Genomic DNA, 27,974 nt, shown 5'->3' on the forward strand with positions numbered 1-27,974 from the left:
GGACGCCAGAGGGAGCCAGGAACAGCGACTGGGTTGTCCGAGCACAGTGCATGGATATGAACATGCCTATTGTCTCCTTTCTAGATTGCAAAGCAACCCCCCCCCCCTTCCCCCCCGGGCACCCTGGGACCACGGGTGTGAGGCGGAGCGCGCATCAGCTGGGGCGTGACTCGAGTCCTGGGACCCGGAGCCTTTCCCCGGGTGAGTGGGCGCGGGAGAGCGGCAGCGGGAGGCGGGCGCGGCTTGCGGCGCGCGCGGGGGGGGAGGGGGGGTTGCGCCGGGGCGCAGACGCAAGCGGCCTGCGCGGCGCGCGGGCGCATCTCCGCCCCGGGAGCTGCCGCTGCCGCCGCCGCCGCGGGAGGGCCCGCTCGGGAAGCCCCGGGGCGAAGTGATTGGGCCGGGGCGAGGGGGGTGGGGTTATTGCTGCAGGAAGCCCGGCGGCGGCGGCGGCGGCCGGGGGGGGACGCCCAGGCGGGCCGGGCCGAGCCGAGCTCCCAGCCGTGCAGCGCGCGGGGGGCCATGCGGCTCCTCTCGCCCTGGGGGAGGATCCTGGCCGGGAAGGGCCCCGGCTGGAGCCGCCGGTGGTGCAAGGTCCGTCCGGCTTCGCATTGCAGCGTGCGACCTCCCTGCCCGGGCCCGTTTCTCTCCGCTGCGCCTGGCTTTGGGGGCTAGCAGGGCCCGCTGGGGACTGGGCTCTGGGGCAGGCCGGGAAGGTGACCCCGCCCCAGGGAGCTCCATGGGGCTAGGCCGAGCTGGCTGGGGTGTTTGTAGCTGCTTTTTGCCGCGGGGGGGTTGCCTGGGCCAGTGAACCGTGAGCGTGTTGTCCCCTTGGGAGGGTGCTCTGCATTGCAGAAGCCTGGTGCCCCCTATGGGACTGTGGGTATCTCAAGGGCACCAAGAGGCTCCAGCAGAGCTGGGGGCCCACGGTGCTCGGAGCTGTACAGGCTGCCCCGGCCCTGCAGTCCCGTCTCACCCCCCTCCCAAAGCACTATATTTAGTCCTGCCATGAGTGTAGGGGACTGGACCAGATGACCTCTCGAGATCCTTTCCAGTTCTGTGATTCAGTGCACACCCTGCTCTCACCGCTAAACATTGTTCCTCCAACAGGAGCTGGGAGAGGAGCCCAGGAGTCCTGACTCCCAGTCCCCTCCAGCTCTACCCCCTCTATCTCATTTCCTTGCCAGAGCTGGGAAGAGAGAATCCGGGAGTCCTGACTCCAATGCCCAGCCTCTATCCACTAGACTCCACTCCCATTATGAACTTCCTCCGGTCCCTCTGTGGCTCTTTTCCAGACAGGCGCTCTCTTACCCCACCTCGCTGAGCGCCTCTGTTTGTACGAGAAGCTAAAGGCTGCCTACGACGAGCGATGTGCAGACCGGGCGCAGAAGGCAGGTGGGCCAATCCAGATCTCCCTGCCCGATGGCCAACAGGTGGAAGGAGAGTCCCTAAGAACCACGCCGTATCACGTGGCGTCACAAATCGGGTACTGGGTGCCATTGCACATTTTCTCCCTATGAACAGTTGTCTGCTTTCAAAACCCTTTAAATCCCTGGGTTTGCATTGAGTCCATCGCCCCTAGGGGTCCGGTTTGGCTACGCTCAGCTGGGCTCTGGGCACCTGACTCCCTCCTTTGAACCCCCCCCCACACCCCGAACGTTGTTCCTGTAACTCTCACCTGCTCCGTGTGGCTCTGTCCCACTCTAGTGATGGCTGGCCCACATGGAGCCTGCAACACGATGGCTAACGGAGCTGGGTCTTTGAGCTCCTGCTATAGAGGCGGTTCGTGCTTTTAAAACCAGAGGGCCCAGGTGAAAGGCGCTGCTGCCCATGGCCCGCCTGGGGCACAGCACGAGTGGTGGCCCATAAGCTGGGGGGCCTTCCCCCGGCTGGGGTGAGTGTGGAGCCTTTGCCCCAGCAGCCCTCATTAGGCGTGGGCAGAGCACCTCGCTGAGGAGGAGTGGCTCGACTAGAAGTGGGTTTGCCTGCTGTAGCTGGCGGGTGTCCAGGCTGCAGAGCCCGTCCTTGGAGCTGGTGCTAACCGGCTTCTTGGTGGCAGCCTAAGCAGAGAGGGTCCAGGTATGAATGGGTCTTGGAGACATGATCCCTCTAGCTCAGGGAAGGGGGTGCCAGGGGAGAACTCTCTGCGCAGTTACCCGTATTCACCCTGGGCTGTAATTGGGCCGGAGACCTGGCTCCAGGGTCCTTTCCCCAGCACTAAAAAGAAAAGGAGGACTTGTGGCACCTTAGAGATTAACAAATTTATTAGAGCATAAGCTTTCGTGAGCTACTGACTGGCCGGTCACGTGTCCTATATTGAAGTGTGTTCTGTTACCTCTCTCCTTCCCAGTCGGGGCCTGGCTGAGGGTGCGGTGGCTGCCAGGGTGAACGGGGCTCTGTACGACCTGGATCGCCCCCTAGAAAGCAACGCCGCCTTGGAATTCTTGGGCTTTGATTCTCCAGAGGGGCAGGCGGTGAGTGATATCTGGCGCAGTGTTGTCCCCTTGGGACATAGCAGGAAGTCACCAGACAGACCTTGAAAAGTCGCTAAATGTAGCTGTTTAAGAGCTCAAAAGAGTCAAAAATGTCACTAAACAAAATTTCCAGGGAAGTCAACAGAGAATTAAATATACACACTCACGCGCGCATGCCCAGGCGAGTATAGTCACAAAATCATTCACAAGCAGCTCAATAATGTTAATAAAATCCATTCCGTGCTCTTCTTAGTACGTTCTGTTGGACACCAAGTCAATGTCATTACGTCTCAACCGAGCATGTCCTCGGAAGAAATCGCATTGCAGGGCTGCTTGGGCTGAGATCACTATAAGTGGCCGGTGAGGAAAAGAAGTTCGCAGAGGCTAATTAAATATGTCGCTAAAGCCAGGTGCCCTTTGGAGAGAGCAGCACATTAGCTGGGCTTGTTTTCACCCAAATGTTCTTTCTCGCTGCTCTGTAGTAAGTAGAACAGCCTGTGATGCAGGGTAAGAGGGCTAATGAAGCGGGCAGGGCGGGCGAGGCAGGTTAGCCAGCGAGGAGAGCCGCACGGATGGAAGGTGGGGTGGGATGAGACAGGGCCATGTGTCCCAATGGGGCAGCGGGCACTGTGCCTCCAGGGAGGAAGCCCTTACTACAGGATCAAAGGTGGAGTTAGCTTGATTTTGACGCCCCTTTACTCCTTCCCCTGGCTTGGCCTGGGGTTAGCTACCCAGCTGTTCTCAGAAATTGAACTCTGGGAGCAGGGGGAAGCTGACCTGGGCTGCAGTGGGGTGAGGATATTTTGCAGGTTTAGGTATGGCCCAGTACTTAATTTGTGATGAAAGAGGTGCCAGGGCTCAGCTGCCCTTAGTCCCGGCAAGCCCCTGCACAAATTAAGCACGGCTGGGGTTATGACCTGCCAAATGTGTCCGATTGGTAGGAAGGACCCTCTGCTTTGGGGCTAATGAATATTTCCCCTTTAATCATGTGTGTTGCGTTTATAAACCTATGCCACGATATCGCAACTGGGGGTGGGTGCGTTGGGTGTTTGTGGTTTTTTGTGTTTTTAATTACAACATTTTGATCCAGAGGGGAAGTGGAGGAGGATTTACAAACCCCAGCCGTATGGACTTTGCTGTTTGTCTAATTGAGAGTCCAATTTCCACCCGTTCAAGGGGGCCTGCCTGCAATGGTAGAACCTCACCTGGTCCTGATTAAATGCTCTGCCCCTCTCCAAGCCTATTCAGCAGAGGGCTTAAGGTTTGTACGTGAGCTAGTGGCCCTCTGCTCTTTGGGAAGGGCGCTCTGTACACTGCAGCCCAGGTCGGTGAATTTCAGCCCAGCCTCGGCCTTTCTTGCCAGTCTGGATTTGTGCCAACAGGTTAGTGAAAGGGAGGACTCAGAGCTGGGGGAGGAGGGCATTCGCCTGAGCTGAGCTCGGCACTGCAGGGAGCCAAGGAAGTAGATTTAAAACCAAAAATCCACTAGCCGGACCCCTTCCCCCACCGCTCTCAGAGTTCAATTTCTGAGAACAGCTGGGTAGCTAACCCCAGGCCAAGCCAGGGGAAGGAGTAAAGGGGAGTCAAAATCAAGCTAACTCCACCTTTGATCCTGTAGTAAGGGCTTCCTCCCTGGAGGCACAGTGCCCGCTGCCCCATTGGGACACATGGCCCTGTCTCATCCCACCCCACCTTCCATCCGTGCGGCTCTCCTCGCTGGCTAACCTGCCTCGCCCGCCCTGCCCGCTTCATTAGCCATCTTACCCTCCATCACAGGCTGTGCTACCTACTACGGAGCGATGAGGAAGAATATTTGGGTGAAAACAAGCCCAGCTAATGTGCTGCTCTCTCCAAAGGGCGCCTGGCCCTAGCGACGTATTGAATTAGCCTCCACGAACTTCTTTTCCTCGCCTGCCAATTATAGTGGTCTCAGCCCAAGCGGCCCTGGAATGCGATTTCTTCCGAGGACACACTCAGTTGAGACGTAATGACATTTGACTTGGTGTCCAGCAGAACGTACTAAGAGGAGCACGGAATGGATTTTATTAACACTGTCGAGCTGCTGGTGACTATACATGTTGGTGACGTCTTCCTCTGAATGTCCCTGTAATTGGCAGTAAAAGTTGCTCGATTTGTCACTGGTCACTTTGACACTTATTTTCTCACTAGGGAAACCAAAAAGTCGCTAAATCTAGTGACAAAGTAGCTAAGTTGGCATTCAGTTGTGGGGAAGGAGCCCTCTGGTGGTAGGAAAAGGGAGCCAGGCTTCTAGAATCTGTCCCTTTAGTGCCATGGTTCTCAACCTTTCCAGCCTACTGTACCCCTTTCAAGAATCTCCTTTGTCTTGCGTACCCCCAAGTTTCACCTCACCTAAAAACTATTTGCTTCCAAAATCAGACCGAAAAATACAAAAGTGTCACATCACACAGTTACTGACAAATTGCTGACTTTCATCATTATCATGTAATTATAAAATAAAATCAATTGAAATATAAATACTGCCCTTCCATGTCAGTGCATAATATATAGAGTGGTATAAACAAGTCATTGTATCAGAGTAGCAGCCGTGTTAGTCTGTATTTGCAAAAAGAAAAGGAGGACTTGTGGCACCTTAGAGACTCACAAATTTATTTGAGCATCAGCTTTCATAAGCTTCACTTACGAAGTGAGCTGTAGCTCACAAAAGCTTATGCTCAGATAAATTTGTTAGTCTCTAAGGTGCCACAAGTCCTCCTTTAAGTCATTGTATGACATTTTAGCTTGTACTGACTTGGCTAGGGCTTTTTATGTAGCCTGTTGTAAAACTAGGCAAATATCAAGATGAGTTGATGTAGCCCCTGAAAGACCTCTGCGTACCCCCAGGGGTACATGTCCCCCTGGTTGAGAACTACTGCTTTAATGCACCTGCTGGAGTGTAGGGGTCACCAAGGAAGCGGGGTTTAATCAGTGTTCTTTTTAACTGTCCTTTGCAAAAGCATCTCTCCTGACTATGCTCTAAAATAGTGGTTCCCAAACTTGGTTTGCAGCTTGTTCAGGGCAAGCTCCTGGCAGGCTGCGAGACGCTTTGTTTACCTGCCGCGTCCACAGGTTCGACCGCTCGCAGCTCCCAGTGGCTGCGGTTTGCCGTTCCCGACCAGTGGGAGCTGCGGGAAGCAGTGGCTCAGGTGGGCCACCATCTTACACTCTTAATCCTCTGCAATTGCAATGCATGTCATTGAGATGCTGGACTAGCCAGTGGCTCCTGCACTTGGGTATCTGACTGGCACAAACTGCACTGGCAAAAGCACAGATGCAAAAGGCTGAAAAATTAGCCGCTCAAGTTTTGGTTGACAGGAGTCGGCCAGCCCAGGGACAAGGGCAAGGAATTAGGCAGAGAGGAAAAGCAAATAGTGGCTAAAGCTAGCCAAAAGGGAGAAGGAACAGCGTGTATAATGAGTATAATAGTCCCTAGCTCTCAAAATGCTTTACAAATGTGAGCAGTATCTTGTTCCCAATTTTACAGATGGGGAAGCCGAGGCACAGAGCAACTGAAGTGACTTTCCCAATATTACACAGCAGTAGAGGTGGGAATAGAGCCCACGAGACTTCAGTCTGCAGTCTAGTGCTCTATCCACTAGATAACACTGCCTCCTGGGAACAGGCAGGCCCCCTAAAGACAGCTAACGAGGGACGTGGGCTCCCTCTCTGAACAAGCAGGCACCCCATATGTGAGAGGCTGCAGGGTGTCTCCGTTAAGCCAGTGCTCTGAGTCGTCACTGGAGCTGGGATCCCAATGGGCCGGAGCCATGAGGAGTGCGGCAGGCCTTCCACGTGACCCCAGGTCTCTTTCCTCCCCAGGTTTTCTGGCACTCCAGCGCCCACGTCCTTGGAGCAGCAGCAGAGCGAGTCTACGGAGCCCTGCTGTGTCATGGGCCCAGCACAGGAAGTGGCTTCTTTTATGACATGTATCTGGCTGGCCGGTAAGAGGGGCCGGGGAAGCCTAGCTGAGCATCCCAGCAGAAGGCCTGTTGGCATCCGGATAGCGTCATATTGTATTTTCATTAAGACACAGTTAAGAATCATCCAGTTGGGTCACTGTAGATACATACTCAGGATTTCTATATTTTAAAACTGAACTGTTTCCAGAGCTAAAACAGGATTTTAGTCATTTGTAAATGCAAGTTCAATTTTTAAATTGGTTTTTAATCTTTCCATCTTTAATACCTTGAACTGGAGTGTGTTTTCGTTTGTGCTGGAGAAATATAAAATGCACTGTATAAATAGATAGCAATATTTAAGACTTTATTTCTAATTACTGAGTAACTTAATAGGAAAAGAAAGCACACTACCATTGGAAAAAGGTGATAACATTTGTATCTACTGGAAATATACTTTAAGGTGTCTTAGAGCTGATAGGAAACAAACAAAAGGAAGTATTTCTTCATGCAACACACAGTCAATCTGTGGAACTCATTGTCGGGGGATGCTGCGAATGTCAAAACTTGAATACTTCCATTGCCCCTATCACCACACAGCCATGAATGGATTTAGCCTAGGAGGCAGGGAAGTATTAGCCCCATTTTGAAGGTGGGATCTAGGGCACCCAGAGGTGAAGTGACTTTCCCGAGGCTAAGCACGGAGTCTGTGGCAGAGCAGAGAATCAAACCCAGAACACCTGAGCCCCGGGCCTGTGCCTTAACCACTAGGCAACCCTTCCTACCCTGAGGAGGGGGAACCTCCTCTGCTGCTTTGAGTGAGGGAGTGGGGGCAGGAGCTAGATAGTCACCAAGAGGGGGGAGCAGAGAGAGGGGGAGTGGGGGCAGGGCCTTGGGGGAGTGGGGGCAGGGCCATGTGGGGCCCCCACTGACAAAAACCAAAAGTCAGCACCCATGATCTCACCTCATTCATTCCCTGCCGTAGCAGGGGCCTCTGGTGCACCTGCCCCTTCTGTTCTCTCCCTGTGACGCAGCTGAGTCTCCTGTGGACTGAAACGCTTGAGCTCGGTTCAGGGGCGTGCGGGTGGGTTCTCTGGCTGGTGCCGGGCCGATCAGACGAGGTGATCTGAGTAGAGATGGAAAGTATTAAACGGTTAACGGACGAGTACTAGTCTTACCATTAATATATTGCAGTTCACGTTTAAAACAGATTGGCTAAATCAGGTGCTGCCTGGCTGCCCCCACCTCCAGCGGCTGCTGCTCTGGGCAGCAGGTACCTGGGGGAGGTGGTGGTGGTGGTCGCTGCTGGGACGCGTGCCAGGCAGCACATCCCCAGCCAGGCAGGGGGGAGCCGCAGCCGGGATGCTCCTGCCCTAGTCGAGTCTGCTCCAGTTGCTGATGGGCCCCCAAATCCCTGCTGCCTTCCCTGCGCTCGGCAGCGGCTGCTGCCCACAGTGGGCTCATTGCACTGGGCACTGCAGACCAAAGTGGGGTGGGAAGCGTGAGACCGGGCAGAAGAGCCTGCTGCATGTGCCCCCCCCCCCCCCCGCCTGCCCCCTCTTCCCCTGCCTCTGCCCTGGCTCCTGGGATCTCACACGCACACACCACGCGCGTGCAACCAGGCTTCTCCGGTTTCAGACGGTGCTGCGCCCCCTTCTGCTGGCTGAACTGGTTAACGATTAAACGGTTAACCAATATCGTTTAAATAGTTTAAACGGGTACTTTTTTTAAACAATATTTACATCCCTAGATCTAATGGTCCCATCTGGCCTTAAACTCTATGACACTGAGTTGCAGTTGTCACGTGGGCTTGTTTGTTTTCCCTTCCACTAGGTGGCATTCTGGGATAAACTAGCATGAAATGCTCCACACCACAAGGCTGCATCTGCAGCACCTGCCTCTGCTTCCCTGGAGCCCCCGGCCGTTATGCCAATGTCTGGCCTTTGCCAAGCTTTGTCCCTGGGTCCTTTCCTGCAGCAGTTAGTGTTGACTTGGCAATGCATGGGGAATGGGTGCAAACATGGGGGTGAAGACGCATTGCTAAGGACGCTCGCTCAGGCTGGCCACCTGCCGGGATCTGCAGTCCCGGCTCAATTCTTCTGTAACCGGGGCTTTAAAAATGTCTCGTGCTCTCTGCAGAACCGTGCTGGGTAGCGAGCTCCCAGCCTTGGAGGAGGCATGCAAGTCCATCGTCCAAGAGAAGCATCCCTTCGAGAGGCTGGAAGTGTCCCGAGAGGACCTACTGGAGCTATTTAAGGTGGACAGATGTGTTTGTATATTTCATTGCTCTCAGAAACCCCCTCCCTCCAGGGCCTCAGGATCAGTTTCAGGGCAGAAGTGGGAGTAACACAGAACCCTGGGGCCAAGTAAACAGTTGTGCAAATAATGTCACTGACTAGGTCCTGCAGGAGTCCCAGCAGCCCCTGTGAGAAGTGATGGGAGCCTCCTATCACTTGGAACTAGACAATCCTTGAGGGGGCCATTTAGGGATCTGGGGCAAAAATTGGGGATTGGTCCTGCTTTGAGCAGGGGGTTGGACTAGATGATCTGCTGAGATCCCTTCCAACCCTGAGATTCTATGATTCATACTTCCACAAAGCCCTGGTGAATGCCTGGTCAGGAAGGTGCCGTCCTTAGTCCCCTGGGATAGGTCTTTCGCCTCTGGGGTACACAGGGAGGCTTGCTTGGTTTCCAGAGCTGCCCTATGAGCTGGCCAGGGGCTAATAACCTGCCTTTCTACTGCCTGCACCCACTCAGCTTAGGGTGCGTCTGTCATCTTCCCCAGCCTTCTCAATCCAGCCAGCCCCGCCCTCTTTCAAGAGCTGGTGTTATCTGTATATCTAATCTGTCTGGGACTGCAGTGTCTGAGCACCTCACCATCTTCTCTACCCAGGGCAATGCTATCCCCATTTTACTGGAGGGGAAACTGAGGCACAGAGACTAAGGCCTAGATTTTTAACGGTATTTGGGCACTTAACTGCCATTGAAATCAACCGGAGTTAGGAGCCAAAAAGACCTTTAAAATCTGGCCACAAGTGACTTGCCTGAGGTCACCCAGGGAGTCTGTGGCAGAGGAAGTGATCCCGAGTTCCAGGCTAGCACTCTAACCACTGGGCCATCCTGCCTCTAACTCCCATGTCTAGCACCGCATGCCTGCCTGGCACACCACGTAGTGAGTGAAGAGTCAGTCTCTGTCCTCAGGAGCGTGCTGGCTGCATTGATGGGCCCAGCAGCTTGCTGGGGGGAGATGGTGGGAGGGATGTGCATGCTAGAATTGTGGGCTTCTGTAAGTGGCATTTAGATTGGAAGCATTTTGGGGCAGGTGCTGTCTGATAGTCTCTCTGTACAGTGCCTGGTGCGAGAGGGCCCCATTCTTGTTTGGCCCTTGGGCACTGTCATAACAAACATGAATAGCAACGGCTCAGAGTAGATGAGCTGCTAGTTATCTGTGGGCTGTATCGTGATCGCTGGCCCTACACTCTCCTCTTTTCCTTTCCCCAGTACAACAAGTTTAAGCTGCAGGTGATTGAGGCGAAAGTGACGTCACTGGCTGCTACCGTGTACAGGTGAGCAAGGGCCCCGCAGTCCGTGCAACTGCCCCGGCGCACCCAGGAGTGGTGGGCAGGGCGAGATCTGTGACCCCTGTTCCTCCAGACTCGCAGCCCTGGGGCGAAAGTGCCCTGTCCCCCAGGCCGTGCCCCAGTGGTCAGGAAAAAGTGTGTGTCTGTCTGAATCCTACTTCATACACACAACTGGCCATGCTGTGTCCCCGCTGATTACACGACGGTCACAGTCAGGCTTTCGTGCACGGAACTCTTTACACTGATTTCCGGTGGTGGGTTTCGAACGAGCTGCCCTGCAGCAGTATTTCCACCGTGGTGCTAGCCAGGATTGTTTTGTCACGTTCACCTACCGTCCTTGGCCACCAGCAGTGATTGTCCAACATAACTTAACAAACCAATTTCCAACCCCCCCGAAAAGGGGAGATGGCGCTTGTCGGGTGCCCCTCGGCCCCCCAGCTCCATTGAACACTTACTTTTCCCCTGCTGCATCTGTGACCCTTCGCAGCTCCACCCTCTTTAAGCACGGCCACGCCCTGATGCTTCTCTGAAGTTGAGTTGTGGTCAGGCCCGGATCTATGTGCCTCTCTCAACCTGGTGGCACCGTGACTTCCTGGTACCCACTGCGTGGCTGGGAAAAACTCACCGCTGGCTGCTACAGGCGTTCCCGTGAAAGGCAGGGGGCAGGGCCGGGGGGGACCATCACTGCTGGAAAGTGAGAGTGTTGCGGGGGCTTGGGCCCCGCCTCTGTGGGCTGGGCTGTGGGTCCGGGTGCTATGATGGGAGGGAGTGTGACAGAACGGGCACGAAGTGCTAAGGGCCTAATCCTGCCCTCGTGCCCGATTGCACAGCTGGGTGGGAGCGGTAGGTGTGAATCCACTCGCAGACGTTGGCCCAGGTTCTGATCCTGCACCCATGGGGGTGACGCACGAGTGCCTTTCATGTGAGCCAGTTGCATTGTAGGAGTGCCTAAGAGCCCAAGTCACGGACCATGACCCCGTTGCGCTAGGTGCTGTACAAGTGGAGCTAACACACTAGGTCATCGGCCCCTTCTGACCACTTGGGGCGTCCTCTGACTTCCCCCTCTGCTCTCTCATTCCAGCCCAGCATTTCTCACCCCACCCCTAGACCTCTGTCTGTGCTCTGAACCCCTATCTCCTTTCCTTTCCCCAGGTGCGGGGGGTTAATCGACCTTTGCCGAGGTCCCCACATCAGGCACACGGGGAAGATCCGAGCGCTGAAGATCCTGAAGGTCAGTGCTAACCCCAGCCAAGCTCAGCTGCTGGCACCAGTGGGAGAGAGCGTGGTGTGCTGGGGGTATCACTCTGCCCCTGGGCAAGCTGCATGAATTTAGGGTAGTCAGTGCCTCTGTTTTCCCCCAGCTGTAAAAATCCCAGCAGGAGGGTGGAGCCCTTTGATATGAAATGCCTGATATGATCTTGCTTTGCACTGAACACTAGCTGTGTTTTGTCAGAGGATCTTCAAGTGCTTTAGAAAAGGAGTAAGTACCATCCCTGTTCTACAGGTGGGGAAATCGAGGCACAGAGCGGGGACGTAGCTATCCAAGGTCGCCCAGTGAGTCCGTTTCAGGTTCTCTTCCTGATTCTGGCACCTGGTGTTTTATACCAAGCCCATCACCATAGCGCCTAACCCAGGAGTCCTGACTCCCAGCCCTAACCACTGGACCATGCTGTTCCAAGAGAAGCATAAGCTTTTGCTTTTCTGTTGGAGGGGTAGGCAGTAGAACGGTGTGTTGATCCCAGATTACCCTGTCCCAGCCAGTGTGGAGCTCAGCCCTCTCTTCCTTCAACGCCTTCCTGTGGTGTTAGCTCTCTTTTCCACTTCTCAACAGAGCTCCTCCGCCTTCTGGAAAGGAGACCCCACTCTGGAGTCTCTGCAGCGGGTGTACGGGATCTCCTTCCCCAGCCCCGTACGGCTGGAGGAGTGGGAGCAGCTCCAGGAGGAGGCAGCTAGCCGGGACCACCGGAGGATTGGCAAGGTAGGAGCCGGCGTGATCACCCACAGGCAGGGTCGTTGCAGCAACGTCTGTGTCTGTACAGCCCAACCCGCTGGCTTAACTGTCCCCAGTTCTGAACAAGGAAGGGATAAAGGGCATGGAAGCGTTGGAGACGAAGGTCTGGAGCCATCAGTACCTGCCCTGCTGATTGGAGGCCCCTTGGGTAGGAGAGGTGCCCTGCAAGAGGCAGCTCTCTTCGGAGCTTGGGCACGGGCAAGCCGTTGTCTTCCGTTGCCGTGCCACGTCTCTCCTGCCTTAACAAAGTCCGCGTCTCTGTCTCCATCGTATGGGTCCCAGAAGAGGCTTCTGAACCTGCTGCTGTTTCCAGCTGCCGGGCTTAGCCCTTAGGACCCTGGGTCCAGCCCCCATGTAGGGGGTCATCGTGCGTAGACACTGTCTCCTCGGAGCGGCGTCCAGGGGACATTCTCTTATTTCCTCCCCAGGAGCAGGAATTGTTTTTCTTCCATGAGCTGAGTCCTGGAAGCTGCTTTTTCCTGCCTAGAGGAACTCACATCTACAACACCCTGATAGACTTCATCAAGGTACGGGCAGCCGTCGCGTCGGGGTTCGCTTGGTCACGCCTCGGCGCAGGGGTTGGACGTGGTGACTTTGCGAGGTCCCTTCCAGCCCTGCATTTCTGTGGTGCTGTGATTCCTTCGCCTTGTGATGTCCTGTAGATCTTCCTGTCCCAAACACCTCAGTGCAGCTGTGACCATTAGCCCAGGCTCTGGGAGCAGACTCACACCACCAGGTCCCAACACAGTCGTCGTATGTGACGCTCCAGCACTGGCTCCCTGATCAGCACGACCAGAGGTGTTTTAACCTGGCTCTGCTATGGATTTCCTTGGGGAGAGGGAGGAGTGCATGGCCCGAGCCACACGGGTCAGGGAACTGTGCTAGGCCAGGAGCATGGCTGCCCCTACCTAGCTGGGTGAGGTTGGGTCTCCAGTTCGCAGTGAGGTAGGTTCATACGTTATCTTGGAGGCGTCTGTCTCTGGGTCCCAGTCGCACAGGCTTCCTAGGGGGTGTCCACACCCTGCTCCCATCTGGAAAAAACATGCTGGAAAAAAACATCGGGCCTGTCTGTCGTAGGTCCGTGGCTAGCACCAGCGCTGTAGTGTCTGAGCACTGTAGACCAGTTAATGTATTTATCGTCATCCATCCCTGTGGGGCAGGGCAGTGCTATTATTCCATTGTACAGATGGGGAAACTGAGGCACAGAGAGGCTAAATGCCTTGTCTGTGGTCACACCGGGGGTTGGTGGCAGAGCAGGAATTGAACCCCAGTTTTCCCATTTCCAAGGCTGGTGCCCTAACCCCTGGGCCACCCTTCCTCTCCTCCCCTACCTAGCCACAAAGAAAAAGCAGGGGACATGGCTCCCAATAAAACTATGAGCAAACTCTGCTCCCCAGTGGGGAACCCGTGGGATACAGACAGGTGCATAGACATCCCCTCACAGGACACACCAGCTCCTGGTGTGAGCGACACGTTGTTCCCAAGAGGCTGTGCAATCTAGCCCATTGGACTGGGGCTGTGAGCAGAAGCCACAAGTTCCTGGGGGACTCGTTGTAGGTAAGGCTAAGCTCCTACACCCTAGATGTTCCCAGGACGCTCTTCTCCTGCATACACAGAACCGAGTCTTTTAGGGTATCCTCGAGGTTGTTCGTAGCTTATGGGGACGGGGTGGAAAGTCAGGCCATTTCCGCATGGAGACTTTCTAGCTGGATCTTTGCTTGTATCCCGCTGTGCTATGAATTATCCAGTGAGTGCAACAGCTCGCTCTCCGGGAGCACAAAAAATGTCTGGTGCTTCTTTGGGAAATGTTCCTGGACTGGAGATATGTAGGGCAGCTACCTGGGCTTCTGTGCTTGTGCTGATCTGGCATTACAACATAGGGCAAGAATCAAGATCGATGCTTTTTCCTCGGGCTGCCGTACAGCCATTGCGTAGGTGGACTACTGTGATCTAGGACGCTGACTGTGAGTCAACAAAAATGGGGGGGGAGGGGTGTGCACACAAGCAATTGAAGCTGCAACAGTTCTTACCTTACTGTAACTGTGGTACTTGGAGATGTGTTGTCCATATGTACTCCACGATCCTTCCCCACTACTACGGAGTCTGCTTTCAGATGGATTCTGTATTAGCAAAGGATACCTAAGCAGTGGTTGAGGTTCCCCCCATGTCCTCAGTTGGAACCATGAGGACATTTGGGCTCCAGGCACAGCCCCCAAAAGACACTGCTGGCTGAACAAATCTGAACTGGAGTGGACTGGGTATATGTGTACCAAGGGTGGAATGTGTGTCTGTCTATTTATATGTCTGTCTATCTGTGTGTCTCTCTCTCTCGCTCGCTCGCGCTCTCTCTCTTTCTCTATATACATACACACACCCCAAAGAACCAAAGTAAGTAATCATTTATTGTAATCCCACTTCTCCCACCATCATTCTCTGTGACTCTTAGACAAGTCATTTCTACTTCTCTACCTTAGTTTCCCCCGGGAAAGGAGGATGGGGCTGTGAGTGAGGGCTGTGCTTGGAAGATGTGAAGCCCTGTGTCGTTGCTAAGGAGCATTCTCACTGTAAAGGGCCCAGTGTGTCTCAGGTCTGTGTTTTCTGCCCCCACTGCAGAGCGAGTATCGGAAACGTGGGTTCTCGGAGGTGGTCACCCCTAACGTCTATAATGCCAAACTGTGGGAGCTGTCTGGCCACTGGCAGCACTACAGTGACCACATGTTCTGCTTCCCGGTCGAGAACGAGACCTTCGCCCTCAAGCCAATGAACTGCCCTGGTCACTGGTGAGCGAGGCACCCAAGGTCTGCTGCAGGCTGGCTGTTCGACTGTTCCCAGCTCTGGAAGGGGAGTGGAGTCTAGTGGGTAGAGCGGGGGGGTGCTGGGAGTCAGGACTCCTGGGTTCTATTCCCAACTCGGGGAGGGGAGTAGGGTCTACTGGGTAGAGCGGGGCTGACTGGGGATTGTCCTGGGTTTTTGCTTAGCACTGTAAAATAGTTGCCTATGGTTAAAATCTCAGGCACAAAATCATAACGCAATTCGGATGGGAGTGGGAGGTGGTGATACTTCTTAAAAACATGTATTTCAAATAAATCTGCAGCCTGCTAGCCCTGGGGTCTAGACCAGAGATCCACTTTGGAGTCACACTGATGCCCAAGAGCCCCTGTTCAGTGTGGGCAGCACCAGGAGGGACCCCTCAAGCAGCTCTGTCTCCATAGCACGTGTAGGCCTTGGCCTCTTCATCCAGACTGTCACGGAGGTGTCCAGTGGTGGTGTCCCGTGTATCCCTGGCAGCTCTCTCCCCTCTGAGGCCCCTGACTGGCTGCTGGGCGGGAGGGACCCTCTTCCCACTGAGGTCCTGGCTCTCCTGCCAGAGAAGCAGCTGCAGGGGCTGGATCGAGGGCAGTTCAGCAGCTCCCTTCCCTGTTAGAGTCCTCAGTGCACTTCTCAGCGGGGCTGGGGCGGGCTCTGATTTCCCTCCTTCCGTCATTCTGCCCCACCAGCCTTATGTTCGCTCACCGGCCCCGCTCCTGGCGGGAGCTGCCCCTCCGCCTGGCCGACTTCGGGGTGCTGCACCGGAACGAGTCCTCGGGGACCCTGACCGGCCTGACCCGGGTGCGGCGTTTCCAGCAGGACGACGCTCACATCTTCTGCACCCTGGGCCAGGTGAGTGTGTGGAGCCAGGTACCCCAAGGGGGGGGGGGGGGGGGCGGCGGGCGATAATTATCAAACCATCCTTCCCTACACGCTCCCATCTCCTTGGGGATGGGCGCTGCCCTCCGTCCCGTCCCGTCCTGCCAGGCTCCTTGTGTGGTGTGTTCCTTTCCCAGCTGGAAGGCGAGATCGGCGGATGCCTGGATTTCCTGCAGGCCGTGTACTCTGTCTTCGGCTTCTCCTTCCGCTTCTACCTTTCCACGCGCCCGGAAGGGTTCATGGGGGACGCTCACATGTGGGAGCAGGCTGAGCAGGTGGGAAACACGACCCCCTTTCCAGTGAACGCAGCATGTGTTTAGCACTGCCCTGTGCACCTCCCACACCCTGAGACATGGGTGTCCCATGCTGAGCGGGGTCAATCGCTGTCCACCCCTTGCTCGGGGTTTTAGAGCCCAAGTGTCCTGGTGAAATTCCAGCCTGCATTCTGGCGCTCTGAACTAAGTGCTAAGCAGGAGGACAGTCTTGTGGTTAAGACTCTGGACTGGGGTTCAGGAGACCTGGGCTCAATTCCCAGCTCTGCGACTGACTTTCCCTTGTGACCTTGGGCAAGTTATGTCATCTCTGTGTGCCTCAGTTTCCCCTTTGTCTGTAAAATGGGGATAACAGCACTTCCTTTGCCTGCCTGGGCTATTTGCATTCTAAATAGAGACTCTCTTGCTCTGGGTCAGCATCGCACCTGGCACGGTGGGGGCCCTGGGCTTGGCTAGGCATCTGGCATGACGGGGCCCATATCTCAGCCAGGGCCTGTGCTATGCCCGGCGCAGCAGGGGCCCTGATTTCAGTTGGAATCCATAAGCGCTGCTGTAATAAATGGCTTTGCCCGTGGTGTTTGCTTCCCCTCCCCAGGTTGCTGATGCACCGTGGTGGCTGATGTGGTTGGGTCTGAGTGATTTTCTGTGGCACAGAGCAGCACTTGGGGGAGTTGCCTGGCACAGACCCTTGTGGTTGGGTCCGCATGCCACCTCTCGTAGTGCAGCAGCATTGAATAGACCCGTCTGCTACAGCATCATCCACCGAGGCAGGGTCCACTTACCGTGCAGAAGATGCTGCTCATGTGGCGGTCACAGCTGGTTGGCAGGGTAGATGCTGGTGGCTTCTTGTCTCCTGCTGTGACTTTCAATATTGAATCAACCCTGTGACTAGCTGGCACTGACCATGTATCCAGGAGTGACCTGGGGCAAAAGGCATCTACTGATCTGACGCCTTTGTCTTCCAGCAACTGGAGAAAAGCCTCAATGATTTTGGGCAGCCTTGGGAGCTCAGTCCAGGCGACGGAGCATTTTATGGGCCAAAGGTTAGTGATTGTTCGATCCACCGTCCGTGGTTGGAGCCAGGACTCCTGGGTCCCGAGCCTGTCACCAACTTGCTTTGCCTTCTTGGGCGAGTTATGTCCCTCCTTTCTGCCTCAATTTCCCCACTTACAGCACGAGAGTAATGATTTGGATGTGAAGAGCAGGAGGGGCCATTTTGATTCTCTAGTCTGACTTCCTGCCTAGCACAGGCCAGAGAACTCGCCCAGTGATTCCTGCATCAACCCCAACGCTTGTGGTTGAGCGAAAGCATTGGTGATCCTTGCCCTCCGTTATGAGGCACAGAGATCTGGGGATGGAAAGCACTGGGACTAGCTCGGCACAATTGTTTTATGAAGCTGCACGAGTGTCTTAAAACAGACTGGCTCTAATTTTGATTAATTTACAAAACAGCTCAAATTAGTAGAAGCTAATGGAGGGCCTGGAATTGGACCCTATCTTGTTTATGCGTATCCCCTCCCACCCAAAGTTTTAAAGGATCAGCAAATTGTGTGGGATTTAATCAGGGATGACTAAGGGCTTGGTACTGCAAAATACTGACACATGTGAGTAACTTTACTCATGCGATTGGTGTGATTAACTTGTGAGCTGTCCGGGTAACTCACCTGTGCAGGAATCTATTGGGCCCTTGGGCTGGGTCTACTCACGGGAGTAGTTATCTATGGAATGTGCAAGGAGCTGCAGGATTGGGCCCCATGAATCTTTGCAAACATGGCTCTCGAATGTCTAGTGTCGCAGGGTACAGGTGTGCTAACAAATGGTCAGCCATGTGATCGGTGTTTCCTGGGACTTAATCGGCAGCTGGAGCTGAGACTGTAGCCCGGGGTTTTTGTCTAGGCTTATCCCTGCTGGTCAGGAAAGTCTGTCCGTTCCCCCCCCTCCCCGATCATTGCTGCGGCTATAGCCATAAATAGCATGGAGGGGATAAAGTGTAATGACCTTTGTCCCGCACTGATAAGCGGAGTTGTATCGCCATGGAGACAGGGTTCTGTTTAAAGTGCTGTCCCCACTATGCAAGGTTCCTTGAGGAACCAAAACTCTGAATCTGTTGGGAAATGGGTGACTCACCCACGTCCACGTGCTGTTTCAGATCGACATTCAGATCAAGGACGCCCTGGGCCGATACCATCAATGTGCCACCATTCAGCTGGACTTCCAAATGCCCATGCGGTTCGACCTGACGTACATCAGGTATAGCAAGATCTATGGGATGCTTGTCTATACAAACAGTTCGTGTGCAGCATGCTGGTGTGTAAACCTACCCGGTGCTAGCCTGCTGCTCGCTAGCCGTCCGTGTATATGGTGCCGCCGTGCACTAAAAAGTTTTAGTGCGCTTTGACCTACCCGCCTTTCCAAGCAGGGCATGTCAAAGCACAGTAGGAAACTTGTCGTGCACAGTAGTGGGGCTGCATGGACGCTTAGCGCACAGCGGACTAGCCCAAGGTAGATTTATACTCCCAGTTTGCCACAAGCTAAGTGTTGTGTAGACAAGCGCTTAAACCCAACATCCTAGCCAGTTAAGATCGTGGGGTGGGGTAGCGTTTGAAGGGGTTGGGGTCTTGATGTAGCCCAGTGGGGAAGGTGTGTTACGGCTCCCCCTCGGTGCCTGATCCCTAGAGGATGCGAGTCTAGGGTGCCTTGGTTTGTCAGCTCAAGCAGCTCATGCTTTTAAGAACATAAGAACGGCCATACTGGGTCAGACCAATGGTCCATCCAGCCCAGTGTCCTGTCTTCTGACAGCAGCCAGTGCCAGGTGCTTCAGAAGGAATGAAAAGAACAGGGCAATTATTGAGTGATCCATCTGCTGTTATCCTGTCCTAGCTTCCTGCACTCAGAGGTTTAGGGACACCCAGAGCCTAGGGTTGCATCTGTGACCATCTTGGCTAATAGCCATTGGTGGACCTAGCCTCCAGGAACTTATCTAGTTCTTATATACTTCTGGCCTTCACAGCATCCCCTGGCCATGACTTCCCCAGGTTGATTGTGCATTGTGTGAAGGAATACTTCCTTTTGTTTGTTTTAAACCTGCTGCCTGTTAATTTTATTTGATGACCCCTAGTTCCTGTGTTAGGAGAAGGAGTAAATAACACTTCCTTATTCACTTTCTCCACACCAGTCATGATTTTATAGACCTCTATCATATCCCCCCTTAGTCGTCTCTTTTCTAAGATGAACATTCTCAGTCTTTCTTGACTGCTGCTGCACATGGAGTGGATATTTTCCGAAAACTAACCACAATGACTCCAAGATCTTTCTTGAGTGGTGACAGTTAATTTAGACACCATCAGTTTGTATGTAGCGTTGGGATTATGTTTCCCAATGTGCATTACTTTGCATTTATCAACATTTGAATTTCATCTGCTATTTTGTCGCCCAGGTTTGTGAGATCCTTTGTAAATCTTCAGTCTGCTTTGGACTTGCCTATTTTAAGTTCTTTTGTATAGTCTGCAAACGTTGCCACCTCACTGTTTACCCCTTCTTCCAGATCATTTATGAATATGTTGAATAGGATTGGTCCCAGTACAGATCCCTGGGGGACCCCACTATTTACTTCTCTCCACTGTAAAAACTGGCCCTTTATTCCTGCCCTTTGTTTCCTAATTTTTAACCATTTACTGATCCACGAGAGAACCCTTCCCCCTTCTCTCATGGGTACTTACTTTGCATCAGAGCCTTTGGTGAGGGACTCTGTCAAAGGCTTTCTGAACATCCAGAGGTCCCAGTTCAATCCCTGGTGTGTCAGCCAAGATACCGGCCGTAATGTTAGCAAAACACGCAATGAGCTTTGGATTTCCCATGAGCCTAAAGGAGATGAGAAGATATTTGTTGGGTTCCCAGTCTCCCTGAGCCCCCTTCAGTACATCCAGCCTGAGAGTTTTAATAACCACCAGTGGATGATACAACCCTAGTCCTGGCCAAATCTTGCCCATAGAAGATACATTCTGAATCCCCTCTGCATTTTCATCTGGTTTTGTTCTTCTTAGAAACCTAGGACTGGAAGGCACCTTCTGGGTCATTAAATCCAGTCCCCTGCTGTCGCAGGCAACCCCCTCCTATCACCCCATTCACGAACAGGTCAAGCTCTAGCTTCCAACTAGTTAGGTCCTTTGTCCCCCCTGTCCCTGCCTCTTGTGGGAGACTGGTCCAGTCCCTCCCACCTCTGAAGGTCAGAAACCTTCCTCTCATTTCCAGCTTCACTTTATTCCTGGCTAGTTTTGTCCCCATTCTGTCTTTGTTTCCCATCTTAACGTTCTGTTGCCATGCGCTGTTCAACAGCTGTCGTGTCCCGCCCCAGAGATGACCACATTTCGGTGGTGCATGAAGCGATCCCTGTATGGTGCACCGTAGGTATATAAAGCCAAGTGGATACGGTGCTGTGGGATCCTTGTCGTGAAAAGCACCCTATAAATATCGGTTTTCTCTTCCTGCAATTCCAGGCCCTTCCAAGCTGATGAGGGGAACACGTCAGGGGTAGTTAGCAGAGAGGGGAAATCAGGCCATGGCGTTTTCATAAGCACTCAGTGTTGGCCTCACCCTACTCCTGTTGATGTTAGTGACAAAATTCCTGCTGATGGCCCCAGGAGCAGAGCTCAGCCAGCATTGGGAATTTAGGAGAATCCCACCCCAGGAACCGTGAGCCCTTAACTGAAGATCTGACTGCACCTGATACATTTTGCAAGAGCTGAAGCGTTAACCCTGGTCTTCTGGCCACGTCCCAGAAAAGCTGACGCATTAGACCTGCCTGAGAACTTCGTTTCACATTAGCTGGAAATTAATTCACTTCCTCTTTCGAATGAGGGACAAAACGATATTTGGCAAATTGTGGTGCAACGGTCTCGCCCGAGAGGTGGCTGCATTTCTGCGGTGGGCAGGCGGGTGATCTCACATTTCCATGCCCTTTGGAGTGTTTACAGGCACAGCTCCTGCTCACGTCAACGGGAACCGTGCCTGTAACAACCCCAGGAGTGGCTTATGAGGTTACTGTTCCCCATCTGCTTCTGGAGCCACTTTGTTGCTATAGCAACTTCGAGTGGTATCTCCATCAAATGTAAACACATTGCAGGCAGGGGCAGCCCCAGAACTCTTACTTCCTTCTCTCCTTTTGTGTGTCACGTCAGACCCTTGGACAGGAGCATGGGGAAGGGGTGTGCTCATCGCTCTGTACCTTCAGTGCCCGTTGACCGCTTCCCATGATCCTTTTCACCCACAGCAAAGATGGCAGCACGTCCGAGAGGCCGGTGATGATCCACCGGGCGGTGCTGGGCTCCGTGGAGAGGATGCTGGCCGTCCTGGCTGAGAACTACAGCCGGAAGTGGTGAGGACAGTTGTGCTAGCTCGTAACCCTGCATCGGGAATCCCTCGCCCTATGGTTCTTTCCCAGGTGTCCCCTTCTGCTACGACTGTCCAGTGAAGACCCGCTGGGGGGCAGTCGGCGGAAGCGTGGTTCTGGGTGGGCATTTACTGTTAAGAGACTGCAGTGAGGAGTCAGGAAGAGAAGCCAGGTAGCCAGATGCCCAGGGCTCGCCCTCTGGGATGCAGCATGGTCTTGTACACAGAGCAGGGGGCTGGAGTCCTAGGTTCTGCTCCCACCTCCATGTGACATCAGGCAAGTTGCTTAAGCATTCGTGGCCTGTGCGCTTAGATGCACTGGAGTTGGGCTTAGTCCCTGCAGACAGGCTGGCCGGGGCTGCCGGTGCATTAGTGACCCATCCTGCATTGGCCCGGAAGACGGACAAATCTCGGGTGAGCGGGATTGCCCAGCACTGAAATGCCAGGGGATGGGGAGGAGAGGGCTCTTGTGTAACGAAGCGAAGGGAACTCAGCCTCTCCCTCGCTTTGCAGGCCTCTGTGGCTGTCCCCGTTCCAAGTCATGGTGATCCCGGTCGGACCCGACACAGAGGTTTATGCCCGTGAGGTGAGTGGCGAGAGATAGGCCCGGCCTGCGCTGTCCGTGGCTGGGATCTCTGACGCGTGTCTGTCTGTGTCTCAGGTCCGCGAGACGTTCCACCAGGCAGGGTTCACGGCGGATGTCGATGCCGACTGGAGTGCCACGCTGAACCGGAAAATCCGGAAGGCTCAGCTGGCTCAGTACAACTTCCAGCTGGGTAAGAGCAAGGGTGTGAGCCAGGGCTTCCCAAAATAACCACGTCCCACCTGTCCCTGGAGGCACGCTCGGCCACAACCAGACAGCCGTGCTTGGGGCGTAGGAAAACGAGACCACGCTTCCCCTGAACACCCGTTCTCTGATGCAACAGGTGCTCGTTACAGGAGATGATTTCTGTCCCTCATCAGCCCTCTTGCTAATGCACTGCTACTAACAGCAGAACTGGGACCATTGGGCCAGAGGGTGCTCCTCCCACTGCCGCCTGTTTGAGGTGGGGTGGAGGAGCTCTCGTGCGCAGGTTCCCCCTCACTCATGGGCAGTGGAGTGGGGGTGCAGCCATCTCCATGGCAACATCTGTCACTCGCACTCCCCCAGAATGCACTCTCGTGCATCCAGGATCTGGGCTGGAGGAGATTGAGACTGGGGCCGCGGCGCACTCATCCTTCCCCTCCCATCAGCCCCGTGGCGAACCCATCAGAGGAGTCACTGCTCCTAGCTGGGTTCTCTCGTCCGTGGCGTCTCCCCCGGCTGGGTACGTCGACCTCGCTGGAGAGCAGAGGGAGGGCCTGGCGCACAGGCTGTAAGGGCTGTAGGTGCACGGCCCTGCCCTCCTAGGGAGCTGTGGGGAAAGGGGCAGGCTGTACTCTGCCCCTGAGGGTCCTTTCCTTGCCCCCCCAACATCCCTTGGGGAGTGGGGACAGAAGCAAAGGCTACTAAGCCAACTTCCCCCTAGTCCCACAGAGGCAACAACTAGCACAGGGGGAGTGAGTTATAGGATCTACCGCAGACCTTGGCCTAGGTGTATTATGGTAGTGCAGGCGAGGCCCCAACTCAGAGCAACCCTTAGGCTGCTCGAACTCAGATCAAGATCCCACCATGCTGGGCGCTGCACATAGGGCCAGAGACAGTCCCTGCCCCAAAGAGCTCATGGCCTTACTAGATAAAGGAAGGATTATTCTTCACATTTTTATAAAGGCGGGAACTGAGGCCTGGAGAGTTTGAGTGTCTATGGCAGAGCCAGGATTTGAACCCAGCTCTCCTGAATTCCAACCCAATGTGTTGGCCACCCTTCCATTCCAGCTGTTCCTGCTAAACTGGGGCTCGCAGTGTGTGGAATGGCACACGGTGCTTAGGGAAGCTGGCCAGAATGGCTCTGCCTTCAGCCAGTGAACACGCTGCATAGTTTAGGCTCAGTTATTGTGCCTGGCTCTCCGGTGTCACCTGGTTACAGGCCTTTCCTCCCAAATCTGCTGTCGCCATGGCAGCTGCCACCCCAGATCTTTCCACTCTCCCCATGTAAATCGCTTGAAGGCTTATTGTTCCCTGCCATTGTGTGGAACCTAAGAAGCTGAGGTTAAAATGAACCCGGATACGGAGGAAATATCGGGACCCTCTTGGCCAGTCTGTGCTGAGACGGGTTTGGGAAGCACTCATCCCATGGGTGTCAGGAACACGCCTCGTTAGCTCTGTGCGATCACTTCCATTTCTAAATGAATGCTTCACATCTATAATACACGTCTATGCCCTTCCCCTGCTGGCTGGATTCTCCAGCCCTTCCCTGCTCGTCCGACCCCTTTCCGCTCTTTCGGCCCCAGTCTGTTACTCTGGCACCAACAGGCACAGGTGAAGTGACTAATAGTGACCTTGAACTAGGTGTATTACGGTAGGGCCTACAAGCCGTGACCCTGAGGCTGCTCTAACTCATGTGCTGCGTAGACGAATGAGACCGTTGCTGCCCTGTAAGATGAGGCTATAGCCGCTTACAGGGAGTGGGTAGGACTTGCCCAAGACCACAGAAGGGAGGATAGGGGAACCAGGGGTATGAGGCAACAGTGTCTGGCCTCCAGCCTTATGCTCTGGCTACTCGCCTGCATCGAGTGTGAGATCCCGAGGGAGGAAAGTGTAAGAGATGGGGGAGGGGAGATGAAGTGGAACCCCAAACCCACTGTGACCTCAGTGGTCAGTGACTGTAAAGTACCTCAGGGCCTGTTTCCTTGCTCAGCTGTGAGTGATCGGCTGTCAGAGTCTCGGCTGCTGTTAACTCATCCAGTTCTCTGCGGGCACACGGAGCTCTCTCCTAGCATGTGTGGAAGTGGTTGTGGCGAAATATGGGATGCTGGCATGCTTTGCTTGGCACAGGCTGGGGTGGCCGGTAGCTGGCCAAACCACTGGCAGGAAACCCAGTTCCAGCTCTCCGCACCCTGCTCATCTAACCTATTTGTCTCCTATAGTGAGTTTGGCAGAGATGAGAATAGAACACAGAACCCAGGAGTCCTGACTGCCCCATCCCGGGCTGTAACTCTGAATAGCAGGGGAATTCAGATAGTGAGGGTCTGGAGGGATTGAGGTTGGGAAGTTTTAAGAGCCGGTGTCCGGTTAATGATAATCCCTAGCTTTTATAATCTGGAGAGCGTGCAACGTGCTTTACAAAGGGCGTCCGTATAATTAGCCTGTTTTACAGATGGGGAAACTGAGGCACGGGTGGGGATGTTATTTGCCCAAGTTCACCCAACAGGCCAGTGGCAGAGCTGGGCTGGAACCCAGTTCTCCTGAGGGCTGGTCTGCACTACAGGCCTATATTGGTATAAGTACATTGCTCAGGGGTGTGAAAAATCCACCCTCCATAGCGACATAGTTATCCCACTTAGCCCTCCATGTACACAGCCTATGTCAGTGGGGAGCTTCTCCCGTTAACACAGCCACCGCCTCTCGTGGAGATGGGTGAGCTGCGCCGACGGGAGAGCTCTGTCCCGTCTGCTTAGAGCGTCTACACTGAAGTGCTACGGCCGCGCAGCTATGCTGGGGCAGTGTGTTAAGTGTAGAGCTGCCCCAAGACCTGTGCTCTCTCCACTAGGCCACTTTGACTCCAACCCCAAGGACCTTTAGGTGGTTGTTGTCTGAGCTGTCTAAGGGGTTTGAACACCCAACCAATGGGAGCTGCGTGTCCAAAGCCCTCAGGTGGCTTTTTAAATCTTCGTCTCCATCTAGTTCACTCCCGATACTGCTGGTTTCCCCATTGCCCTTCACTCAGCTGGGACGAGACAGGCTGACAGGGCAGGTTTCCTTTGGTTTCCAGTCAGTTTCACTCCATCAAGGCTGTAGTTCTTGGGTTGCAGATATCTGCGGGGGGGCGGGGGAGGTGTTTAAGATCCAGGCCTTTGCTCTGCATGGACCCAGATGCACAGTCCCAGCCCCGAAGGACCAAGAAAAATGGGGAACCTTTTGATTAGTCAGAGTCGGTTGCGCTGCTTGTGACTGTCGCAGTCCCATTAAAAATAGACCGCTCTGCCTCCCCTGTCCCCATGGTAGTGACTCGGCTAACTCTGTCCAGCTCCGCTCATGCTTGAAAGGTAGAAACTCCTCAGGCCCAAGCTGTCTGGTTGGGGCAGCTTTGCCACGGCACAGCCAGGGGGTGCAGCCTGTGGAGAGTCGCCCTCAGGAGGATTCACCAGGCAGCAAGAAGAGAGGGGGCATGGCTAGGATGCACTGTGTGGATCTCTGGCTGGGGTCTCATCCACCTTTGACCCCCCCAGGGTGTTAGCAACTGGAGGGAGGCTGAGCAAGCCCTGCAACCGGCCCCAGAGTCAGGGGAGCAAAGGGGAGCTTAATTCTGCCTCTGGACTGTGCATGGCTCTCCTAGCACCGAGGATCTGCCTCGGGGGTAGAGGAGAGGGACCACAGAAGAGGCTGAAGGAGATGGAAAATGGCTTGGCCTGGAAGCTGTCCAGGGCAGAGCGGTCTCTCCCCGGTTTGCAAAGGGCCTAGCAAGCTCTTGGATGCTGCTAGTCGCCAGTGGAACAGGGTCCCGAGGGCAGGGACGAAAGCAGCGTGGCCTGGGCCATGTTACAAAAGCCCTTGCAAATGCTCTGTGGGAAAAGGCCCCGTGCTGGCTTGGTGGTGGACCAGGATCAGCCAGGCTCTTCTTGTCCCAAAAGCTTGTGATTCAGCCCTTCCATTAGCCAGATGTTTTGGGGAAGTTAGGCTGAGCTCAGTGTCTGGGCTCAGTTAGGATTTCAAAGCCCTTTGTGCAGTTGGATGGGGGTGACTTTTCCCAGCCCTGGATTTGTGTCAGGAGACAGGGGGTGACTCTTCCTCAGAACTCAGCATCCCTCTTGCTGTCTAAACAAACCAAAACAGCTCTGTGTCCCACCTCATCCTGCCAGGGCCTGGGCTCGGGTTGCACTTGAGTTCAGGAAATCCAGGCTTCTCCTGGGAACACTGAACTCGGCAGCTGCAGCCTTCCGCAGAACCTGGCGGGAGGAGATAACGCACCGGGCTCCCTTGTCACTTCGGCTGCTCTGGGTCTGGAGATGAGCTCCAGGTAACGCTGGCTCAGCTCACCGCTTCCTCCATTTGCCACGGGCTGATTAGCAGCGGCCAAAGCAACAAGGACCTCGCTGCATCTCACTCAGCCTACCGTGAGAAGTGGCTTTATGTGCATCTGCCTGGCTGCAGCCCTGGGGAGAGTGGGATGCCTCCTATTGCCCTGCCTGGGAACTGCAGCTGCTTCCCCCGGGGCTGGATTGGCTCCCAGCTCCCGAAAGTGCTACCATGACAGCCCTGCTGCTTGGGATCCTCTGGCCACCAATGGGGTGCAGCAATTGTCTCCCCACCACCACCCACGCTGTCCTGTCCACATACCTCAGCCCTGCCCTGCAGGGACCCCCCCTAGGGCGGGGGTCAGTCTTGGCCTCTCCGCTACAGCTGCTGACCCGGGGTGAGGGCAACAGGAGACAATTGATGGCCTTTGAATGCACCCGCCCCCATTCCTTATTCTCATGGGCAGGCTGCAGCACGGCTCTCCCTGGGCACCGTTCTATCGCGTAGCCTGGACTGATGACCGGAGCCCTCTTGCTTCACTTCCTGGTGGGCACTGGAACAGAGCCAGAGCAGACCTGGTGGCCTGTCCCCCTTCAGCAACGCACAGGGGGACTGGGTCCCTACCCTCCCCTGATCTCTGCCTGTGGGGGAGATTGATGCTTCTGAGGGCCTTACTGGGTGCCTTGATGCCCCTCACCACCCACTGTAGGGTCTGGCATGGAGCCTTGCATGCAGGGGAGTTTCCCACGGGGTGCGCTGGGCTGGGGAGGAAGGGGTAGTCAGCCTCGCCATGTCTCTCTTGCAGTGGTTGGCAGGAAGGAGCTGTCCAGCCGCACCGTCAACGTCCGCACCCGTGACTCCAGGCAGCATGGGCAGCGTGACCTGCAGGAGGTGCTGCTCAGGCTGCGGGAGCTGCGGGATGCCCGGCTCAGAAACGCCGAGGAGCTGTTCTGAGCCAGTCCCCACCGGGCGTGTCGTGGGCTCGCCTCTCCGGGGGAAGCAGGCGGCGATGAGCGGCTGCCTGTCCGAGTCGGTGATGGAGCAGACAAGCCAGGTGCCAGTGGCCTGGTCCGTAGGATTGGGCTGGGCTTGCCAATGGGTGTCAGGCGTCTGTGACTAGCCCTAGCCCTTGCCACGGGTTCGGTGCCACAGGGAGGCTACGCCAGCTGCTCTCCAGATGTCCGTCGCCCTATGGCATCGGTGCAAACCCTACACACTCCTGCGATCTACCAGAGCTGCATCCACTCCACAGACCAAGGGCAGGAGCCGCTTTAGGGGCTGGCGGCTACTGAGAGGCACCCCTCCCTCCCCCCCCCGCCAGCGAGACGGGGAGAAGAAATGCACGCTGATGCTGTAGCGTAGCAGGGGCTGGACCCCCCCCCGCCCGCCCGCCTCCGGCCGGAGGAAGATGGTTCCTGGGACGTACAGGCCCGGCCTGGTGGCTCCAGTCACTCGCTCAGCCTCACTCTCGCGGACTCGGGTCCCCTGGGCCGATTAAAATGTGTTATCAAGTCAAGGCAGTGTGTCTCTAGTGGTGGCTACTGGCGCCGATTGT

At 55.0% G+C, this 27,974-nt stretch overlaps 1 protein-coding gene across 2 annotated transcripts; it reads left to right on the forward strand.

Moving 5' to 3' along the window:
• The first annotated feature begins 47 nt into the window (after positions 1 to 47).
• TARS2 (threonyl-tRNA synthetase 2, mitochondrial) lies at positions 48 to 27,935 on the forward strand. Of its 2 annotated transcripts, XM_073323260.2 has the most exons (18): positions 48 to 201; positions 1,297 to 1,483; positions 2,348 to 2,471; positions 6,309 to 6,430; positions 8,525 to 8,642; positions 9,887 to 9,951; positions 11,119 to 11,197; positions 11,798 to 11,944; positions 12,406 to 12,504; positions 14,591 to 14,757; positions 15,475 to 15,637; positions 15,802 to 15,939; positions 16,902 to 16,979; positions 18,086 to 18,186; positions 21,206 to 21,310; positions 21,838 to 21,910; positions 21,986 to 22,100; positions 27,225 to 27,935. In XM_073323260.2, exons 1-18 carry the CDS (start codon positions 51 to 53, stop codon positions 27,371 to 27,373), a joined length of 2,181 nt encoding a protein of 726 aa, XP_073179361.2. In that variant the 5' UTR covers positions 48 to 50; the 3' UTR covers positions 27,374 to 27,935. The 2 variants fall into 2 exon arrangements, with proteins under 2 accessions (XP_073179361.2, XP_073179362.2); XM_073323261.2 differs by lacking the exons at positions 16,902 to 16,979; positions 18,086 to 18,186; positions 21,206 to 21,310; ... (1 more) ...; positions 21,986 to 22,100; positions 27,225 to 27,935 and adding an exon at positions 16,532 to 16,862.
• Positions 27,936 to 27,974: the final 39 nt, after the last annotated feature.

This window comes from Lepidochelys kempii, chromosome 24 (assembly GCF_965140285.1).
Source record: "Lepidochelys kempii isolate rLepKem1 chromosome 24, rLepKem1.hap1, whole genome shotgun sequence".
NCBI lineage: Eukaryota > Metazoa > Chordata > Testudines > Cheloniidae > Lepidochelys > Lepidochelys kempii.

What these genes read in the sequence shown, in the direction of transcription:
- TARS2 (XM_073323260.2), top strand. Translation starts at nt 51, where the DNA reads ATGGATATGAACATGCCTATTGTCTCCTTTCTAGATTGCAAAGCAACC. An exon ending in GACATGTATCTGGCTGGCCG is followed by an intron (nt 6,431 to 8,524) that starts GTAAGAGGGGCC and finishes TGCTCTCTGCAG; the next exon opens with AACCGTGCTGGGTAGCGAGC. An exon ending in GAGCATTTTATGGGCCAAAG is followed by an intron (nt 16,980 to 18,085) that starts GTTAGTGATTGT and finishes GTGCTGTTTCAG; the next exon opens with ATCGACATTCAGATCAAGGA.